Source organism: Peromyscus californicus, unplaced genomic scaffold (genome assembly GCF_007827085.1).
Source record: "Peromyscus californicus insignis strain IS unplaced genomic scaffold, ASM782708v3 Scaffold_3__1_contigs__length_106647218, whole genome shotgun sequence".
In the NCBI taxonomy this organism is placed as follows: Eukaryota; Metazoa; Chordata; class Mammalia; order Rodentia; family Cricetidae; genus Peromyscus; species Peromyscus californicus.
The window spans coordinates 26,698,488-26,719,730 of NW_026294551.1; the positions used below are offsets into that span (position 1 = coordinate 26,698,488).

Sequence of the window (21,243 nt, forward strand, 5' to 3'; positions counted from 1 at the left end):
GTTCGCTTGCCTTCTCTGGGGGTGGGGCGGGGCGGGGCGGGGGGTGGTGGCACTTACTTCTGAGAAGTCTGAGCCAGGTATCTGTGGTTCATGCCTTTAATTTAATCCTAGCAGATTTCTGTGAGTTCAAGGCTAGCCTGGTCTACATAGTGAGTTCTCGGTCAGCCAGGGCTACATAGTGAAACCCTGTCTCAAAAACGAAAATCAGGCCATCCAAACAAACAAACTAAAACCCCTGACTTTTGAGGAGTTTGAAGAAGAGGCCTAGTTGGAGTCACTTCAAAGTAAGACCAAGACATAGGTTAAATCTGGAAGAACTGTAATGTTGTGGGGTTTTGTTCTCTCTCTCTCTCTCTCTCTCTCTCTCTCTCTGTGTGTGTGTGTGTGTGTGTGTGTGTGTGTGTGTGTGTGTGTGTGTGGTGTGTGTTCACATGTACATGTAGGTGCCCTCAGAGGCCAGAATAGGGTGAGGGATTTCCTGGAGCTAGAGTTACGGGCGGTTGTGAGCCACCTGAGGTAGATACTGTGGCCCTGTCTCCAGGTCCTCTGGGAAAGCGGGAGTACTCTTAATTGCGAGCCATATCTGCACCCACTCTTTGTTCCTTTTCTGTGCTTTTACCTTACAAACAGGTTCCCACCGTTTAATTTTACTTTTTGATTTTGCATGTGAGCCCAGGGCCTTGCACATACTAAGTAAGCACACTAAACTGCATGCCCGGCCCTCATTTTCCATTTCTGATTACATTTTGTCTGTATACTATATCTACTATAATCATCTAGAAAACAAAACACAGGTTATTATCCATTTTATAGAAAGGAGTCATACCTCCTTACTCTCTTCCAAATATGAGTTGCATTTTTCTTTCAAAGGTTTATTTTTATTATTTTAAGTTATGTGTAGGCATGTGTGTCTGCATGTGGGTACGTGCACATGAGTGCAGGTGCCCTTGGAGGCCAGAGGCATTGGCTATTCTGAAGTTGGAGTTACATATGGCTGTGAGTCTCTTGACATGTGTGCTGGGAGCCAAACTTGGGTCCTCTGAAAGAGCAGTAAGTGCTCCTAACTAGAGACGCCTCTCCAGCCCTGTGGGCTGCATTTTTCTGCTGCTGGAATCCCCTCAGCACAAACCCATTTCAAAAACCCTAGTCAGTCTTCCTCAAGAGTTACATAAGAGTCTACTCACTAAAAACCTTAGTTTGTTGTCCAGTTGTCCCAACATCTTTTTAAAATGGTGTTTTCTATGTCTGACAAACTTTTTTTTAAAGATGTATTTATTTTATGTCTATGAATGCTCCATCTGCACGTACAACTTTATGCCAAAAGAGGGCATCAGATCCCACTACAGATGGTTGTGAGCCACCATGTGGGTGCTGGGAATTGAACTCAGGACCTCTGGAAGAGCAGCCAGTGCTCCTAACAACTGAGCCATCTCTCCAGCCCCTCTGACAAACTTTTTAACATTTTATTTACTTAGTTTGTATGTGTGTGTATGTGTGTGTGTGTGAGAGAGAGAGAGACAGAGACAGGGACAGAGACAGAGAGATAGAACACACGTAGGATGTGTGGAGGTCTGAGGACGGTTTTGCAGTCAGTTCTTACATAACCTCGGTAAGACTGAGTCTGTCTTACTGTTTCTGTTTCCATGCTTTGTAGTCCAGCTCACCGGCCCATGAGTTTCCAGGCAGTTCTCCTGCCTCTGCCTCCCATATGACCTTCAGAGTGCTGGGGTTACTGATGGGCACCACTCGGTTAGCTTCCTACATGCGGTCAGCAGGTAGACCGTCTTGAGTCTTCACGAGCTGAGTCTTCAGGCCTCAGCTCAGACTGTCAGGCTGTCCAGGCCAGCACTTTTACCCACAGAGCCGTCGCCCAGCTCTCTCCTCTTCAGACCTCAGAGTATTTAGCACGTCTTATTCTAAATTCTCTGGATAACCACTTGCCATCTATCCTTCATGTGGGAGTGGGGTCCTTTGAGGGCCAGCTCAGTGCCAGGAGTAAAGTCATGAAATCTCTGCCGGCACGACAGTAACAATCACAAAGGTCTGCTGAGCAGCGTTCTTCAGTCTCTGTGGTGAGTCCTTTCTTCTGTCACTGAGTATCTGTTTGGTTTAGAGTGCACTGACTTAAGGTCTGAGTACTTCACATTATGTCACTTAGGCCTCATAACCAAATGCAATAGATATGCTAACAGGTAAACAATGATCAGATCACAAGGCCCAGTTTATTAAATTGCTCAATTCTATCCCAGAAGGTGGGACCAGGGGTATAGCTCAGCAGTTGTCTTAGTTAGGGTTTCTATTGCTGTGGTGACCAAAAGAAACTTGGGAAGGAAAGGGCATATATATTCCAGCTTACACGCCATCGCTGAAGGAAGTCAGGGCAGGAACTGAAGTAGGGCAGGACCTGGAGGCAGGAGCTAATATAGAGGCCATGGAAGGGTGCTGCTTAATGGCTTGCTCCTCATGATTTGTTCAGCCTTCTTTCTTATAGCACCCAGGACCACCAGCACAGGCTGAGCTCAGCCGTGCTACCCTCCACCCCCAATCACTTGTCAATCAAGAAAATAAACCATACACTTGTTCACGGGCCATTGTGGTGGGGCATTTTCTCAGCTGCGGTTCCCTCTTCTAGAATGACTCCAGCTTGTATTAAGTTGACATGAAAACTAGTCAGCAGTAGAGGGTTTGCCCAAAGAGCAGGGGAGGGAAGTGGAGGGGGTGTCCAGGGAAGGAAGAGGAAGGGAGAACACTAGAATTTAAAGGACACCAAGCTGATTTCAGAAGACATTTGTCACCACTGAATATCACATAATTTCTTGTCTATCTTTGTCCTAAATCAACTCCTAGTATAGCATCTGATATATGGAAGGGCCTAATTATTGTGGAACTGAATGGGAAGCTGAAATCCAAAGAACTGAACTTTCCTAAAATCATAGGGTTTGCTGGGGTGTAAAGTAGAGAACTTTGGACTGAAAACTGCCAGTTCTCCTAAGAAAATTGACTTGTTTTCTTAGGAGAAAGAGAAACAAGTAGCTGTAAACAAAGAACAGGGCTGTGGGGGGGCAGCGGGGCCTGGGGCGCAGATGTCAAAGAAGCTCTCTGAAAATGCCTAGCGTAGGAAGTGCGTAGGAAGTTAGGAATGCACATTGTGCAAAGTGAAACAGAAAGCAGGCGGTGTCTCGATTCCTGTCAGGATTTTGCTTTTCCTGATTGCTTGAACAGAAAGTTCTTGGGTGGGAGCCTGGAAGTCTCTGCAAACGCTTTCTGAATCTTACTCTATTCTATGTCTTTTTAAATGACTTTTTTATTGAGGCAGGTTCTCACGTACCCTATTCCATATCTCCTGACAGGACTCCACCATGGACAAGACAATGGACGAGCCCCCCATATCAGCTGTCTTGCTGGAACACTGCAGTTTTTCTCAGGTCGTGTTTAACAATGTGGAGAAGTTCTATGTTCCTGGAGGAGATGTCACATGCTACTACACCTTTACCCAACAGTTCATCCCTCGTCGCAAGGACTGGATTGGCATCTTTAAGGTGAGTGTGAATACCAAGGGATTAGGAACTAGTGGTGAGTCTTAGTTACCTTATACAGTATGTGTGCCCAATCAGAAGTTCCAAACTACAATTCTTAGTGTGCCCTCATCACACCCAGTGTGGATGAGCCTCAGTTTTAAATTTCAGTTTGATGCACATCTTTAATCCCAGGTCTCAGGAAGCAGAGGCAGGAGGATCTCTGTGTTTGAGGCCAGCCAGGGCTACATAGTGAGAGCCCATCTCGAACAAACAAAAAACAAATTTATTTTCAGTCCCAAGCTAAAAGATAAAAAAAATCTCACAATCCCCAAGTTTTATTATGTGTTCAAAGATCAAATCTAAATCTTTACAAATTATCCTATTTTGAGAGCTAGAGAGATGGCTCAATGGTTAAGAGCACTCACTACTCTTCCAGAGGACCTGGATTTAGTTCCCAGCATGCACATGGCAGCTCACAACCATCTGTAAATCCAGTTCCAGAAAATCTGATGCCCTCTTCTGACACCAGGCACACATTTCATACACAGACATATATGCATGCAAAACACTTAACCACATAAAATTAACAAATTAATAAACAAATTTTTAAAAATCTTTATTTATATATATATGTTATCCTATTTTGAAATATGTACATATTGTTTGACTAAGATGGATGACCCCTTATATAATTTTTATGACTTTGTTTGTTTGGAGAGTTTGAGACAGGGTCTCATGTTCAAGGCTAGCCTCAAACTCTTTGTGTAGCCAAGGATGGCCTTGAACTCCTGATCTTCTTGCTTCTATCACAGTGCTGAGATTTGTACCTGGTTGATTTCGTGCTTCAGTTGTACCTGGTTAATTTCGGTGACTTTAATTTTTCTTCCTTCCTTAATACAGTGTTGAATTTGTTTTACTGTGAATATCATAAATCCGGGAAGGATGTTGAGAAGTGGCCGGGTTGACATCCTGCATCCCAAAAGTCTTTTCCTGAGAAGTGTGAGCCCTCCCTCGGTGCCCTCGGTAGCATCTAATCATCCTGTCAGTTCAAGGACAGAAACTGCTTTGAAATTAGACTAAACTTCTGCTCTAGTTGGTTCTCCTTCCCATCTCTGCCTTCCACCTCTCTTCCCTTTCCCTTCCCTTCCTGATGCTCTCCTGCCCCGCCCCGCCCCTCATCCTGTCCCTTCTCTCCTTTCCTCCCTCCCAGCACACACACCCCATCATACTGTCCAATCGTCCTGTTTACAGAGGCAAGAGATAAAGGTCAGACCTAAGTAGTCCCCATCGCTGGCTCTGATCTCTGATTGGTCGGCACTTCAGTATGCCATGTGCACACTTGCCAGTGCTGTTCGGCCCCAAACCAGACGCCATCCTTCACTGCCTTAATTGTTTGGAGGACCCAGCTGATTGCTGAGGCTTTGGTGTCCGGGTACGGGCAGAAGAGGACCTTCAGGACACGGGCAGCCTCTGGGGTGATGAGTCATCAGACTACTATGTGCTGACAGAGAGCTGGTGCCCAGAGTGTTTTCATCCTGGAGAGGAGGCCGTAGCTGCTTTCTTCTTCCTCCTGTGTAGCTAAGTCTATAGATCAGTGCTAAGTTTAGCTTATTATTTGTTTTGATTATTACTACTGTGTTGGTGTGCGTCTGTGATGAGCATGTATGGAGGTCGGAGGACAGCCCTGTGAAGCTGGTTCTCCCTTCTACCTTTATGTGGGTTCCAAGCATGGAACTCAGGTCATCTGCTCTCCCAGCTAGGTTTTTACCTGCTGAGCCCTCTCCCCAGTCCAAGTTTAGCTTAAAGTAAAACCAAAAACTTAGGGATTTGAGAGATGGCTTAGAAGCAAGTTCAAGGCCAGCCTGGGTTACCAACCCTACCCCCCCCCAAAAAAAAAGAGTAAATAAATACATAAGCAAATTTCAAATTATATTCAGGTTGGGACATGACAAGTCTGTATTAGACATCATAGAGGACAAACTTGTAAAGAGAACATAACTACTTTCTAATAGGTTTTCTGCCCGCCCCCCCAATAAGTTTCTCTGCTGACACAGTAAGCCAGTTCAAGCTGAACTGAAAAAGTGTAACAACAGGTATATTGAGCAAAACAACTCCCGGGCGGGTTCTCTGGTCACCAACCTGAGCCAGGGCAGGAAAGTTTTATAGACTGTAGGCAGTGGGTGATGATGTGTCTGCCACAGTTTGTGCTGAGTGCTCAGGTGGGGACTTGGGCGGCAGGCAGCATCAGGGGAGGAAGCTGCGGAGCCACCAAGAACGCAGAACTGGGCTTTGGGCGCCTTTCCTTTGTTCAGAGACTCTGAGCAGGCCGGGTTTGGAGAGAGAGAGAGAAGTGAACAGGGCTTACAGGACCATGCAGGGGCGAGCCGGAGGCCCCAACCAAACACTTTCCAATTTAGAAAGTTTGTTTTTTTTCAGTGTATCCTGTGGAAGGTCTTAAAATTTATTATTGCATTTATTATTGCATTTGTTTATTTATAGGGGAGGAGGGAATTACATGTGGCCCAGCATGTGTGTGGTGGTCACAGATGATAGCTTACAGGAGTTGGTTCTCTCCTCCCACCAAGTAGGAACCTGGGTGGAGCTCAGGTGGCCAGGCTTAGCAACATGTTCCTCCTCCTCATGTGATTGAGAAGTTTTAAAAACTTTTGTTAGAAGGTAGCAGGGCCAAAGTTTATTTTGTTGTGGGTTTTGTTGTTATTGTTTGTTTTGGTTTGTTTGTTTGGTTTGCTTTTTAGAGACAGGGTTTCTCTGTGTAGCCCTGGCTGTCCTGGAACTCTCTTTGTAGACCAGGCTGGCCTCGAACTCACAGAGATCCACCTGCCTCTGCCTCCCACTGCCCAGCCTCATGTTTCTTTTTTATTATTATTTTTAATTAGTGTGTGTGCATAGCGTACTGTAGATATGTATGCTCTACCTGAGAACGTGGTAATCAGGACAATTTTGTGGAGTTGGTTCTCTCTTTCTTTCCCTCTTTCCCTGATCACCAGGCTTTCAGGACAGGTTGCCTTTACCTGTTGAACCATATCACTGGCCCTGTTTTTCCCTTTTTTTTTTTTTTTTTTTTTTTTTTTTTAGGAGGACTTTGCAGGGACTAGGGCTATGATTGCTTGCTGTACAAGCGTGGGAACCTGAGATTTTGGATTCCCAACAATGATGTAAAAAGCTAGGCACAGTTTCACACAGCTGTAATCGCAGCTGACCAGCCAGTTGAACCAAATTGGTAAGCTCCTGAGTCAATGTGAGACCTTGACTCAAAAAAAGGAAGGTGGATGGGGTGAGCGATAACCCAGTGAGCACACACACACAAGACCTGAGCTTGAATCTCAGCCTCTCAGAAAAAGCTCGGTATGTCCGTACATGTACCCATAATCAGTGTCATGGGGACCTGCCTAGCTCCAGGTTCAGTGCAGAATACCCAACAACTCTGACCTCTGTGCATATATGGGAGCATATACAACACACACATTCGTAAATAAAAACAAGATGAAGGGCAGGGCATTGTAGCGCATGCCTTTTTTAAATGATTTATTTATTTTTATCTGATGTACATTGATTAGTGTTTTGCCTGCACATATGTCTGTGTGAGAGTGTTGGATCCCATGGAACATGAGTTACAGACAGTTGTGAGCTGCCAAGTATATGCTGGGAATTGAACCTGGGTCCTCTAGAAGGGCCACTAGTGCTCTTAACCACTGAGCCATCTCTCCAGCCCCATAACATGTGGGAGACAGGCTGATGGAGTTTCTGTGAGTTCAAGGCCAACCAGGGCCACAGAGCAAATTCCAGGACAGCCAGAGCTACATAGTGAGATCCTGTATTGAACAAAACAAAAACAAGAGATAAAGAGAAGGATTGAGGAAGACAGCTGATGTGACCTCTGGCCTCTATATGCAAGCATATACACTTGTACACACATGCATGCATAAATACACAGACACACACGCTTTTGCTATGTAGCTCAGGCTGGCTTCAAACTCATAGTCTTTCAGGTTCCCATGTAGCTGTGATTATGGGCAGGCATTGTTATGACTGTCTCTTCTCAAAACATTTTTTAACCAGTACTGTGTATGCTCTGTGTCAATTTAGATAATCAAGTTAGTTTGGTTGTTTGATTTGATTTGTCCTGGAACTCACTATGTAGTCCAGGCTGGCCTCAGACTCTCTAGCGATCCTCCTGCTTTAGGTTCTCAGGGATCAAAACTAGAGGTATGAGCTACATCAACTGACTGGTGACTTGGGGATAAATTCTGGTGCTCATGTAATGGGTGTTGAGTTAGTTTAATTCCCTTCTTAACTGGAATTTTGAGCTGTTTGTATACCTCAATTTATCTTCGTTGCTACTTCATAACTATAATTTTGCTACTGTTATGAATCATAATGTAAATATTTTAGAGACAGAGGTTTGCCAAAGGGTCAAGACTCACAGGTTGAGAACTGCTGTACTAGGTGTTTCCCCACATAATAGCCACAAGCCAATAAACATACGTTCTTGTCATAACGAATTCATTCTGTCTTCAGTATAAATAAATTTAAGTGCATTTTAAGAAATCATAGTCCAAATAAGACTTTTTCATCCAGTTCCATCAGTCATCAGTGCTGAATTAGAGCTTGTCATTGCAGGTCGGGTGGAAGACAACCCGGGAGTATTACACCTTCATGTGGGTTGCCTTGCCCAGTGACCTAAACAAGGAATCAGCCAGGCAGCTGGAAGTCCAGTTCAAAGGTAGGAAAATACTAGGTTAAAGGCCCTGAGAACTCTGGCCAAGCTAATTAATCCCCTTGAGTTTTCTGGGACAGTTTTTTGTTTTGTTTTAAATGGGATAGCTCTTATTTTGTATTAAAAACCACATTCCACTTTCAGCTTATTATCTACCCAAGGACGATGAGCATTACCAGTTCTGCTATGTGGATCAAGATGGCGTGATCCGGGGAGCAAGTATCCCTTTCCAGTTCCGTCCAGAAAGTGAAGAAGACATCGTGGTTGTCACCACGAAGGTCTGTAATCATCTCCCTCAAGCCTTTCTGTAGCATAGCAGCTCCAGCTTGGGTGGACTTTGCATCAGCGACTCTATGGAATGGCTATAGATAGATATTGTTGGGGAAAATCATATGATACCGCTCTAACCCACTTAGGGATGACTTGGGAATAATTTTAAAAAATCAAAACATGATTTTTCCCTTCTCTGGAACTTCTGTAACTATTCAATTCCCTTAGCTGTAACAGCTTTTATTCATTCATTCATTCATTCATTTATTTTTTTATTTGCTTTTGTTTGATTTGCATTGGTATTTTGCCTGCATGTATGCCTGTGTGAGGATGTTAAAGACAGTTGTTAGCTGCCATGTGGGTGCTGGGAATTGAACCCAAGACCTCTGGAAGAGCAATAAGTGCTCTTAACCACTGAGCTATCTCTCCAGCCCTTTTAAAAAAAAAAAGACAGAACCTCAACAACAACAAAAAAGACAGAATCTCACACTATGGCCCAGCCTGGCATAGAATTCAGGGTAGTCCTCCTGCCTCAGCATCTAGAATTATTCCAAGATTACAGGAATTCGTCACTGTGCCCAGTGTCACTCATAACATTCTTTTTTTTTTTTTTTTCTTTGTGTAGCCCTGGCTGTCCTGGAACTCATTCCTTAGACCAGGCTAGCCTTAACTCACAGAAATCTGCCTGCCCCTGCCTCCTGAAAGCTGGGGTTAAAGGCTTGCCCCAACACCTCCCAGCCACCCATAACTTCTTCTGGCCTTAGGTTTGCTGGTCTTTGTCTCCTGGCAAAAGCAAACCTAATTCTATGATAACACAGGCTCGCGACGTTGCCCCCTTTCCTCCATATGCGAGGCTGTTCTGCCTGGCGTCCACAGTGTCGCTCCAGTGAGTGGGAATCACTCAGCTGCTCCCATCCGAGCTCGTGGGAAGTTCCCGCTGAAGGACTTGAATGAAGCTGCTGTGCTGTTCTCTTCTTGCAGGGAAAGGTGGAAGAGATCGAGCAGCACAATGAGGAGCTTCTCCGAGAAAACCAGGAACTGAAAGACAGCTGTGCCAGCCTCCAGAAGCAGCACTCTGACGCGCAGGCTGAGCTGGAGAGGAAGCAGGTATGGACGCTGGCCAGAGATGAACGTGGAGCATGTAAATGAGAACTGATGGCAGTGTCTCTGACCCAGTGCTGTTTCCGCTCGCCTTGGCTTCCTTCCTTTACACCCTACCCTTTTTTTGTTTTTTTGTTTTTTCAAGACTGGGTTTCTCTGTGAAACAGTCCTGGCTGTCCTGGAACTCACTCTGTAGACCAGGCTGGCCTCGAACTCACAGAACTCACAGAGATTCTCTTGCCTCTGCCTCCAGAGTGTTAGGATTAAAGGCGTGCGCCGCCGCCAACACCACCAACCACCCAGCACTTTTTTTTTAAAGTGGGGTCTTGATATGTAGCCTAGGCTGGCCTTGAACTCAAGAGTCTCCTGCCTCAGCTTCTCAAATGCTGGGATTACAGGCCTGTACCACCACCATTCTACACCCAGGTTTTTGTTTGTTTTTTTATGGAGACAGGGTCTCACTATGTGGTTTTGGCTGCCCTGGAACTTGCTATGTAGACCAGGATGGCTTTCACTGAGATTCACCTCCCTGTACCTCTGAGTTTGAGGCCAGCCTAGTCTTAGTAGTGAATTCTAGGTCAGCCTGGGCTACGTAGTGAAACTTGCCTCAAAAATCAAAATATGTATACATGTTTGCCTGCTTGTGTGTTTGTGAAGAGGCTAGAAGGAATGTGATCAGATTTTTGTGAGCCTCCATTGTGGATGCTGGGAACTGAAAGGAGATCCTCTGTGTAAGCAGCAGGTGCTGTTTTCTCTAGTCCTCGGATACCTTTTTTGTTGTGTTTTTTTGTTTTGTTTTGTTTTTCCAGACAGGGTTTCTCTGTGTAGTTTTGGTGCCCGTCCTGGATCTCACTCCGTAGACCAGGATGGCCTCAGACTCACAGAAATCCACCTGGCTCTGCCTCCTGAGTGCTGGGATTAAAGGCATGCACCACCATCGCCTGGCTCCATGGATGCCTTTTTGATTTGGAAAGAACAGGCTGGGACTCAGTAGTAGAGTGCTTGCCTGGCATGTATGAGCCCTGGATTAGATTATCCAGCCTGCAGCAACAACAACAACAAATGTATATTTGGAAAGAATTTAACTCAAATTATTTTAACATTATCTTAAATTTTATCTCTCCTCCAGCATGTCTTGCTCCCTCTGCATCTAACTGGCGACTCTGCCTTTCTTCTTCCCAGACCTCTCTCTGTCCAGTAGTCCCACCTATACCTCCTGCCTAGCTATTGGCCATTTAGCTTACTATTAAACCAATCACAGAGACACATCTTCATACAGTGAAGATTCACAACAGTGTCCCAATCCCTCCACTATTGGTGAAATTATTAAGGCCACTCCACGTAGTTGAAAGGGAGGTTTATTTAGTGGCATAACTTACAAATGAAAGGATAGGTAGGTTACAGGGTCTGGGGAAGATGTAGCGCAGTCTGGCGGTGTTCTCTGGAGAACTCTGCTCGGTCTACCTCCAGGTCCAGGGTCCAGGAACTAAGAGAGGTGGCGCATCCGGATTTCGGGTCTTCAGGGTCCTCTCTTGGCCCCGCCTTGTAGGCATGACAGTTACCGAAGCCTCAATGGGGGTTGGAACTTCCAGATCAAAGCTGGAATGGCTACCCACTACACTCCACTGGAAGTCTTGCTGTTCACTATGGCTAGAGTCTTAGCTGGGGTCATCCTTGTAGAATCCTGGGAGTTTCCCTTGCACCAGGTGTCTACTTGACCCCGAAATGCCCCCTTTCCAGTCATCTCTTTCAATACTCTCCCTCTCCATCTACTCCTCAACCTGACCCCTCATGTTCCCACCCCCACCTGACCCCAATCCACCCTCGAGATCTCTTCTATTTCCTCTTTCCAGGGAGATCCAAGCATCTCCCCTTGAGCCCTCCTTGTTACCTAGCCTCTCTGGTCTGTGGATTATAGCATGGTTATCCATTACTTTACAGCTAATATCCACTTACGAGTGAGTATATACCATGTTTGTCTTTTTAGGTCTTTAGTTACCTTAGTCAGGATGATTTTTTCTAGTTCCATCCATTTGCCTTCAAATTTCATGATGTTATTGTTTTTAACAGTTGAGTAATTCTCCACTGTGTAAATGTACCACATTTTCTTTATCCATTCTTCAGTTGAGGGACATCTAGGTTGTTTCGAGGTTCTGGCTATTATGAATAACGCTGCTGTGAACATAGTTGAGCAAGTATCCTTGTGGTATGATTGAGCATCTTTTGGGTATATGCCCAAGAGTGGTATTGCTGGGTCTTGAGGTAGATTGATTTCCAGTTTACTGAGAAACCACCATATTGAATTCCAAAGTGGCTGTACAAGTTTGCACTCCCGCCAGCAATGGAGGAGTGTTCCCCTTACTCTACATCATCTCTAGCATAATCTGTCATTTGTGTGTGGAGGGGGGTGGGTTAGCTTTTTGGATTTTCGAGACAGGGTTTCTTTCTGTAGCCTTGGCTATCCTGGAACTAGCTCTGTACACAAGGCTGGCCTCAAATTCACAGAGATCTACCTGCCTCTGTCTCCTGAGTGCTGGGATTAGAGGTGTGTGCCGCCGCCACCTAGTCATTTGTAGTTTTTGTTCTTCTGACTGTGTGAGATGGAATCTCAGAGTCATTTTGATTTGCATTTCCCTGATGACTAAAGATGGATATTGAACATTTCTTTAAGTGTCTCTTGGCCATTTGAGATTTTTCTGTTGAGAATTCTCTGTTTAGATCTGTACTCCATTTTTAAATTGGATTATTTGTTTTTTTGATGTTCAGTTTCTTGGGTTCTTTATATATTTTGGAAATCAGCCTTCTGTCAGATTTGAGAATGATGAAGATCTTTTCCCATTTTGTAGGCTGCCATGTTTTCCTATTGACAGTGTTCTTTCCCTTACAGAAGCATTTCAGTTTCAGGAGGTCCCACTTATTAATTGTTGCTTTTAGTGTCTGTGCTACTGGTGTTTTATTTAGGAAGTTGTCTCCTGTGCCAATGCATTCAAGGCTACTTCCCACTTTCTCTTCTATCAGGTTCAGTGCAACTGGATTTATGTTGAGGTCTTTTATCCACTTGGACTTGAGTTTTGTGCATGGCAATAGATATGGATCTATTTGCAGTCTTCTACATGCTAACATCCAGTTATGCCAGCACCATTTGTTGAAGATGCTTTCTTTCTTTTTTCCTTTGTATACTTTTGGCTCCTTTGCCAAAAATCAAGTGTCCATAGGTATGGTTATATCTCTGCCTTTGATACCATGCTGTTTTTAATTACTATATGTCTTAGAGTTTCTATTGCTGTGAAGAGACACTATGACCATGGCAGCTCTTATCAAGGAAAAACATTTAATTTTAATTGGCGTGACTTACATTTTCAGAGATTCAGTCTGTTACCATCATAGTGTGACATGGTGGGGTGCAGGCAGACATGGTGCTGGAGAAGTAGCTGAGAGTTCTACATCCTTGATCTACATGCCACAGGAAGTAAACTGAACTAGACCTAACTTGAGCATAGGAGACCTCAAAGCCCACCCCTACATGACACACTTCCTTCAACAGTGCCACACCTACTTCAACAAAGCCACACCTTCTAAAAGTGCCACTCCCTTTGAGTTTATGGAAGCCAACTACATTCAAATTACCACACTATAGCTAGCTTTGTAGTAGAGCTTGAGATCAGGGATGGTGGTACCTCCATAAGTTCCTTTATTGTACAGAGTTGTTTTAGCTCTCCTAGGTTTTTTGTTTTTCCATATGAAGTTGAGTATTGTTCTTTCAAGGTCTGTAAAGAATTGTGTTGGGATTTTAATGGGGATTTTGTTAAATGTGTAGATTGCTTTTGGCAAGATGTTAATCCTACCAATCCATGAGCATAGGACCGACCTAGACCCTCTACATATATGTGACAGTTGTGTAGCTTGGTCTACTTGTGGGACTCCTAACAGTGGGAGCAGGGACTGTCCCTAATGCATTCTGGCTTGGGAACCTATTCCTCATACTAGGTTGCTTTGCCCAGCCTTAATACAAATCCTACCACAACTTGATATGCCATGTTTTGTTGATATCCATGAGATGCCACCCCTTTCTGAACAGAAACAGAGGAGGAGTGGATTGAGGGGGGCAGAGGAGAGGTGGGGGGAGGGACTGGGAGGAGAGGAGGGAGTGGAAACTGTAGTCAGGATGTAAAATAAATAAATAAATTTAATTAATTAAAAAGAAAATTAAAAAAAAATCTTTTGGTATGGAATCCCCTTAGCAATGCCATTCTCTCTATGTAGTGCTCTGCCTAACTAATACAGTATTTGAAAGTGGCTACTAAGTTAAAAGTGCTAATAGAGTAGTTACTCTCCTGGTACTGTGATAGAGCACCATGGCCAGGGGAACATGGGGAAGAGAGGTTTGTTTTGGCTCACAGTTCCAAGGGGTGAGTCCATCATGGTGGGGAGGCGTGGCAGCAAACTCCAGGGATGGTGGCAGGAGCAGGAGGCCACACATCATTTACAATCATGGATTGCAGTGAGCACTGGAAGTGGGGCAAGGCTGTACCCTGAAAGCCTCCCCTCAGTGACATACTTCCTCCAGCAAGGCTGTACCCTCAAAGCCTGCCCTCAGTGACATACTTCCTCCAGCAATGCTGTACACTCAAAGCCTACCCTCGGTGACACACTTCCTCCAGCAAGACTGCACCTTCTCAGAACCTTTCCAAACAGCACCACTCACTAGGGACCAAGTGTTCAAATGCCTGAGCCTGAGAAGGACATATCTCATGAAACCACCACAGTGCTTACATACTAAAGCTTGCCTTAAAAATGATCTGCCTCTTAATCATGTTTCACTCTACAGGAGGCACTAGAGGCACTGCAGAGCATCAATAAGAAGTTAGAACAGAACATGGAAGAGCAGAAGGCCTGTTGGGAGACTGAGCTGCTCCAGTGAGTATACCTGCCCTCTTCTTGGATAGGAGTGATAGGAGTTTGCTAGTTAACACTGCCTGTTAAGGTAGAGTGTGACCGAACATCCCTGTAATCCCATTGGTCATCCTCAGCTACCCGGTGAGTTTGAGGGCAGCACAGGCTACATGATACCCTATTTCAAACAAAACAAAACAAACAAAAAACCCGACTTCCTGTTATAGCATGTACGTGGGGGTGATTAACTGTTGTCTTAGGCCAGGCCAGTCCTAAGTCACTTATGTACTGGGGTAATTGATCTGGAATCATAAACAGTCATTTCCACTCCCATAGACTGAAAGAATACAACCAGAAGATATCCTCAGAAAATGAGAAGATGGGGAGCAGAGTAGACCAGCTTCAGGTAAGTGACAGTGTGCTTTTGCCAAAGGGCATTTTCCAGAAAGATGTTGCTCCTTGTAGCGAGTGCCTCGGAGCACAGCTGTGATGTTCAACTTTCGTGCTGTGGCAGAATATCTGATGTAAAAACTGACAAAGGAAGGATTTATTTGGCTCAGAGTCTAAGGTTCCAGTCCACGTGGTGGAGAGGGTGTGACAGCAAGCAGCTCACACCACAGCATCCAGGAAGCAGAGACTGCTCGGGCTGGCTTTCTCCTTCCCTTGTATTTATTCTGCCCGACCCCCTTGGGGTAGGCCTTTCCCTTTTATTACCTCCTTAGAAATTCTACAGAAGCCAGCTGTGGTGGTGCCACCTTTAATCCCAGCACTAGGGAGGCAGAGGCAGGCAGAGCTCTGTAAATCCAAGTCTAGTCTGGTCTACAGAGCACGTTCCAGGACAGCCGGGGCTACACAGAGAAACCCTGTCTCAAGGGAAAAAAAAAGAAAGGAAAAGAAATGTCCACAGACGCAGAGTGCTGTGCTCATCTCATAGGCACTTCTCAGGCTGATGAGACTGACGAGCAAGACTAAACACTACAATTTTCAAAGCATCAGACTTCAAGTTCCAGGTTATGGATTTTACAGTCTTAGATCATGTGGTCCTACATGTGCATATTACAAATAGTAATGGTCTACGAGGAAATTAATAATTTGTGTTGGTGTATATATCAGGAACTAATCTTAAGGATGATAATCATTTATAACAATGATTTTCATTTATTATAAAATTTTTTCAAACAAAATCTTACTCAAAAGCCTAGGATGTAATGTAAAGCAGAACTGCTCTATATTTAGGAAGAAAGACAAACTTTCATTTAAAAAAAACAAGATTGGTTGACCGTTGCTCAGTTGAGTCAGATTCTCAGGCCATACAGTAGAGCCAGTGAGTGGAGGAGCTCCAAGGGTTCTTTGCAGTCGGGAGTTGCTAGGAATCTTCTTCGCTCCTGTTCGTGTTAGCATGTAACATGGCTCCTGCTTAAGTTTCCTTTGTCTTACTGTGGAACTCACTCTTTGCTTTAGGCCCAGCTGTCAACCCAAGAGAAAGAAATGGAGGAGCTTGTTCTGAGAGACCAAGACATGACAGAGCAGCTGCAGCGTCTCAAGAATGAAAATAGCCAGCTGGCCCTCAGTCTAGCTGAACAGGTAGACCCATGCAGGAAAACCTTCCCACGGAAACACACCTTGTGCTTTCCTTCCTGGCTCTGGGGAAGGGCTCAAAGATGCCTTTACCTCTACTACTACGTTTTGAGACACCGTCTCACCATGTATCCCTGGCTGGCCGGAACTCAGTTTCTGCTGCCTCTGCCTCTTTGGCTTTGGATTAAAGGTGTGTACCACCACACCCACCACACCCAGCTCAAAGAAGCCATCTTATATGAGGTTATGTCATGATGTTATTCAACAACTAAAAGACTTCCTCAGCATCCTGCTTGCTCATGAGTGCAGTGTGTGCATGTGTATGTGCGCGCGTGTGCGTGTGCGTGTGCGTGTGCGTGTGCGTGTGTGTGTGTGTGTGTGTCCCATGGTACTAAAGTCTCTTTCTGTGCAGAAGGAGCAGCAGAAGAAGCTTGAGCAGACAGTGGAAAAGATGAAACAGAGAGAAACCACGGCGAGGAAGAAACAGCAGGAGCTGACGGCATGTTAACCATTTGTGCATGGCTCTGTGGGCGGTGCCTGGGAAGACGGGAGGGGCTGTTTTCAGGAGATGGAAAGACAGCTGAGACATCAGGGTAGCATTCACCTATGGGGGTTTACTCTCTATCCAAAAGGACAGAGAATCTGCCATTTGAAAGATGTTTCGGAGAGGTGGATGTGTCTAATATGTGATGAATGATCAAGGAGTATGCAAAATTAAACATCAGACTCTGTAGTGGACAGATCTTTGGTAGGAACTCACTCCAGACTTGTTATGACAAACATGTTAATAACTATAAAGAGCCACGTGAACATATATAGCAATGAAAGCCTAATTAACTAGTAATTTCCTGAAATAACTTGTTGGAAAAGAGGCCTTACGATGCTGACAGGTACTGAAATCTGTGTTTTCTGAACGGATGTAAAAAACAGCATGAGGATTCTGACATCTGAAAGTGTCCAGACTGCCTCATGCTATAGCTGCATCACTCTGGCCATCACACTTGGTCAGGTTTGAGAACCGACTCTATGTATACTGCTTACTTGCTAGCTCACTCTTACAGTCTCAGCCAGGTAGAGGCGGAGGCAAGAGGACTGGGATTCACAGTCATCCTTAGCTGCATCATAAGTTGGAAGCCAGCCTAGCTTTCATGAGACCCAGTCTCCAAAACCACGAATATGCAAGGTGAAGAGTAGGACAGGGTTTGCAACCCGATCAGCCCTAAGATGGGGCTTGAAGAAACTGAATTCGTTACTAACCTTTACAATTGAGACCGTTTCCCACAAAACTGCATTTCCCACTTCTGAAAAATGGCAGCATCTGGTACCATTGAGCCCACATGACTCTAGAGTTACAGTCAGGTGGCTGAGTGGTTACTGCACGTTAGATGGGTCACAAGTTCTCGGGGACTGAGCCCAGGGCTTGTCTGTACTAAGCATGTGCTCACTCTCCCTCTGAGCTGCTGCTCCAGCTCTTCTCTTCCATTCACTCCATTTCATCCACTTCTCTCCTGACTCCCAGGCATATGTGAGGTTTTTGTTTAGTGTTGAAGGAGGGAAAAAATAGTTTTAATCTATAATTATATGAAGATTTGAACCTCCTTATGCTTAATCTAGCTTTTCTTGGAATTTTTCAAAACCCAAGGACTCCCCCATTGGTGCTAGGCATCAGACTCAGGACCTCACACATGCTCTCCAAGCCTTTACCTCTGAACTACATCCCCTTCCTTATAATCTTTATTTCTCATGCAAACGCTCTCTAACTGCAAGGACTGTGTCTCTTGTCCTTCAGGAGCCTAAGAACAAAGAGACAACAACGGAGGAGGAGGAGTTAGTGCGAGAGGTTGACCGCCTAAAGGCAAAGGTAGAGGCCGGGAGAGCCTGTTACTTAGAGAAGTACAAAGAGTGTCAGCGACTCCACAAGCAGATCAGGCAACTCAGGGCTTCTGCAATGGTAGGTGGCAGTGAGAGGGCCCAGGAGAGCAAGGGGTGTGAGAGTCAGGGTCTAGACCAGCCCAGAAGATAGCTACCATTACTAAGAGGAGCGTTTTCTTCCTAAAATGAGAGGGGTGGCATTAAGAGACCAGAAGCCAACCTGGGCAAGGGGAAAGTCCCTGGGGACTCAGGCCCATTCATGGATCTCAGGGAAAGTTTCTGTAATGATTAAGGAGGTTCGGTGCAGACTCAGAGAGTCCTTTCTTATTTCTGCCTTTTGAGGAAGTGAAGCAGGACCAGAAGAGCCAACAGGAGCCAGTGGGGATGGGGAGCAAGAAGCCTGACATCGGCACTGTCATCGGGTAGCCCCCTCGATTACCTCAGGGCCGGCTAGAAGCGCACAGCAGTTTGGGCACCAGCATTCCAATAAAAATCATGCAACAAAACCACAACTAGTAGGATTAGCTGAAGTGTGTCTGTGAGATGTGTGCATGTGTACGTGTGCAAGCAAGAAATGGGGAGTGCTGAAACAGAAACTAGCCGAGTCAACCAGCATTCTGGGGAGTAAAGAGCCCAGGCTGTGTACCTGGTGGAACCTGGGAGAAAGTCCTTCCAACCCAGATCAGAATGCCTCAGGCCCATGGAGTAAGGTGTCCACTCAGAACTAACAGGGTCCTGTCATGCCGGCTAGGACTCCAGGCTTCTAGTTGTCTTCACTCTGATACGTCAGTCTTCAAAGGTCTGCCTGAGCTTGCCTTGCCTCTCTAGCCTCTTCCCCTGTCGGTTTAACTGGAACATCTGACATCGCCATACCTGCTCAAGCTTTCCAGCCTTTGGCTAAGTCCCCAGCACCCTCTCACCTCCCAGAGTTCCCTTCTCCCCCGCCTCAGCCCTCCTCCCTTTGGAAGCCAGCTCCTCTGCAATCTACCTTGGGGCTCCATTTCAGTATAAGATCCTAACTGTAATGTCTTTGTTGACAGGATGAGAACTTTGACCTGTCTAGAAAGCTAAGTGACAACAAGATTGTGTCTGATGTTCTGAAGAGAGAGAAAGAGAGACTAGACAGAGAGAACAATGTAAGTGTGCAAGAAGGAAGAAATCCCAAGACTTCAGAGGGAAGGGCTGGGGGTAATAGCTCATGTTTGTGATTCCAGCTGCTGGGAGGGTAAGGCAAGATTAGCTCAAGTTTGAGGCCATCCTGGGCTACAGTGTGAGTTCTAGGCCAGCCAAGGTTACATTGTGAGAGAGACCCTGTCTCAAAATAGTTAAATAAACCTGGTGGTGGTGGTGGATTCCTTTAAACCCAGCACTCAGGAGGCAGGAGGATCTCTGTGTGTTTGAGGACAGTCTGACCTACAAATTCTAGGATAGCCAGAGCTGTTACACAGAGAAACCCTCAAAACAAACAAACAAAAACAAGAGAGAGAGAGCAGGTTAGCTCAGAGGAATGATAGCGAAGTCGGAGGTTGAATAGAAGGGCCCTTTCCCAGTGAAGCAGTTACTCATAAGCAAAATTGTCTGACTTACCACAAAAACCTGGGATTTGTTGTTTTTGTTTTTGTTTTTGAGACAGGATCTCTGTAGCCCAGACTGGCCTCAAATTTGCCATGAACTGAAATGACCTTGACTTCTTGAACCCATGGCCTCCATTTGCCCTGTGCTGAGATTACAGTCATCCACTACCATGCCTAGCTTATGTGGTGCTAGGATCGAACCCAGGGAGTTTTGTGCATGCCAGGCAAGCACTCTACCAGCTTGGTTAAGCCAAAACCCTGCTTTTTACATTATTTTTTGATGTTTTGAAAGAGGGTCTCAAGATGCAATCCAGTCTGGCCTTGAACTGGAAGCAATCCTCCTGTCTCTGCCTCCCAAATACTAGGATTACAAGCATATAACACCGAGTCCAGCACATAAACACTCTCTCTGTTCTACTTAAACTGACTTGGCATGATAGGAGTCATCTCACAAGAAGCAGCCTTGGTGGTCATGGCTATGGTGACCATTCACTTACTCACCAATCCAATATTAACTATCTGTATGTGCTAACACTGAGCTATTGGCCGAGATATTTACTGGCTGAAGCAAAAAAAATGGTTCCACTTAAAGTCATCTCATGCCCAGCATCCAAGAACAGTTGTCCAAGTGAGTGTTGTTGCTGCTTCTAGACTGACACCTCTCACTGCTCCATTGCTGCCCTTTCTGGAAAGCTTCTGGGCTGTCTATGCCCCGAATGTCACTAGTACTTAAAACTGCGGTAAAGTTACAATGACAACGACAAAGGTATAAACATAACAAAATGCACTGCCTTCATTTCTTTGTGGTTGTTGTTGTTGTTGTTTTGAAACAGGGTCTCACTGTACCCAACAAATAATCCTAAAGTACACAGCTCAGAAGCGCTGGCCGTGGGCACTTTATGGCCCCATCTCCATAAGCAGTCCGACTAGCACACTGAGACTCCACATACATCAGCCAATAAACCCCTTGAGAATTTCTGATCTGGGTTTTATTATTTGGGCTGATGTGTTTGGAGATTACAGAAAGCCTTAGGGGTCTGTTTCTGGTCTTCTATTCTCATTCTCTTGGATTAGGTGGGGGTAGAGGCAGGGTATAGAACACAATCCACAGTACCAAGAAAGAGTCTGCTGTTTGGAAGTTCGGTCCAGAACTGACTGTAGTCAAAAGCCAGGCATGGCGGTGCGTCCTGTGCTCTTAGCACTCCGGAGACAGCACAAGCGAGAGAAGCAGGGCTTTGTTTTTATTCATGGGTCATACAAATGTGGGGGGGTGTGCATGTGAGTGCGGGTGCCCTCAGAGGCCAGAGGCCTCAGATTCTCCTGGAGCTGGAGTTACAGGTGGTTGTGAACTCCCCAACGTGGCTGCCGAGACTCAAAGGGCACTGCAGGCTCTTAACCAGTAAGCCTTCTGTCCAGCCAGAAGAACCAGGAACTCAGCCAGGGGTGGCAGCACACGCCTTTAATCCCAGCACTCAGGAGGCAGAGACAGGCAGATCCCTGAGTTCAAGGCCAGCCTGATCTACAGAAGGAGTTTCAGGACAGCCCGAGTTATGTAGAGAAACAGTCTTGAAAACAAAACAAAAATAAATAAATAAAAATAAAATAAAAAATACAAAAATAAAGAACTAGGAATTAAAAGTTTCAGCTATATACATACACGTTAAGGGCCAGCCTGAGCTACATGAGCCCCTGTATCAAA

At 45.3% G+C, this 21,243-nt stretch overlaps 1 protein-coding gene across 3 annotated transcripts in view; it reads left to right on the forward strand.

Annotated features, from left to right (window-relative positions):
* The window catches only part of Calcoco2 (calcium binding and coiled-coil domain 2), a 33,629-nt gene that overhangs the window by 7,448 nt on the left and 4,938 nt on the right, over positions 1 to 21,243 (forward strand). For all 3 annotated transcript variants that reach the window (XM_052757682.1, XM_052757683.1, XM_052757684.1), the window contains exons 2-10: positions 3,351 to 3,539; positions 8,160 to 8,262; positions 8,401 to 8,534; positions 9,508 to 9,633; positions 14,456 to 14,544; positions 14,857 to 14,926; positions 15,982 to 16,104; positions 16,511 to 16,597; positions 19,011 to 19,106. In XM_052757682.1, coding sequence (XP_052613642.1) covers positions 3,360 to 3,539; positions 8,160 to 8,262; positions 8,401 to 8,534; positions 9,508 to 9,633; positions 14,456 to 14,544; positions 14,857 to 14,926; positions 15,982 to 16,104; positions 16,511 to 16,597; positions 19,011 to 19,106 — 1,008 coding nt within the window. In that variant the 5' untranslated portion in view covers positions 3,351 to 3,359. The remainder of the gene's footprint in view (positions 1 to 3,350; positions 3,540 to 8,159; positions 8,263 to 8,400; positions 8,535 to 9,507; positions 9,634 to 14,455; positions 14,545 to 14,856; positions 14,927 to 15,981; positions 16,105 to 16,510; positions 16,598 to 19,010; positions 19,107 to 21,243) is intronic.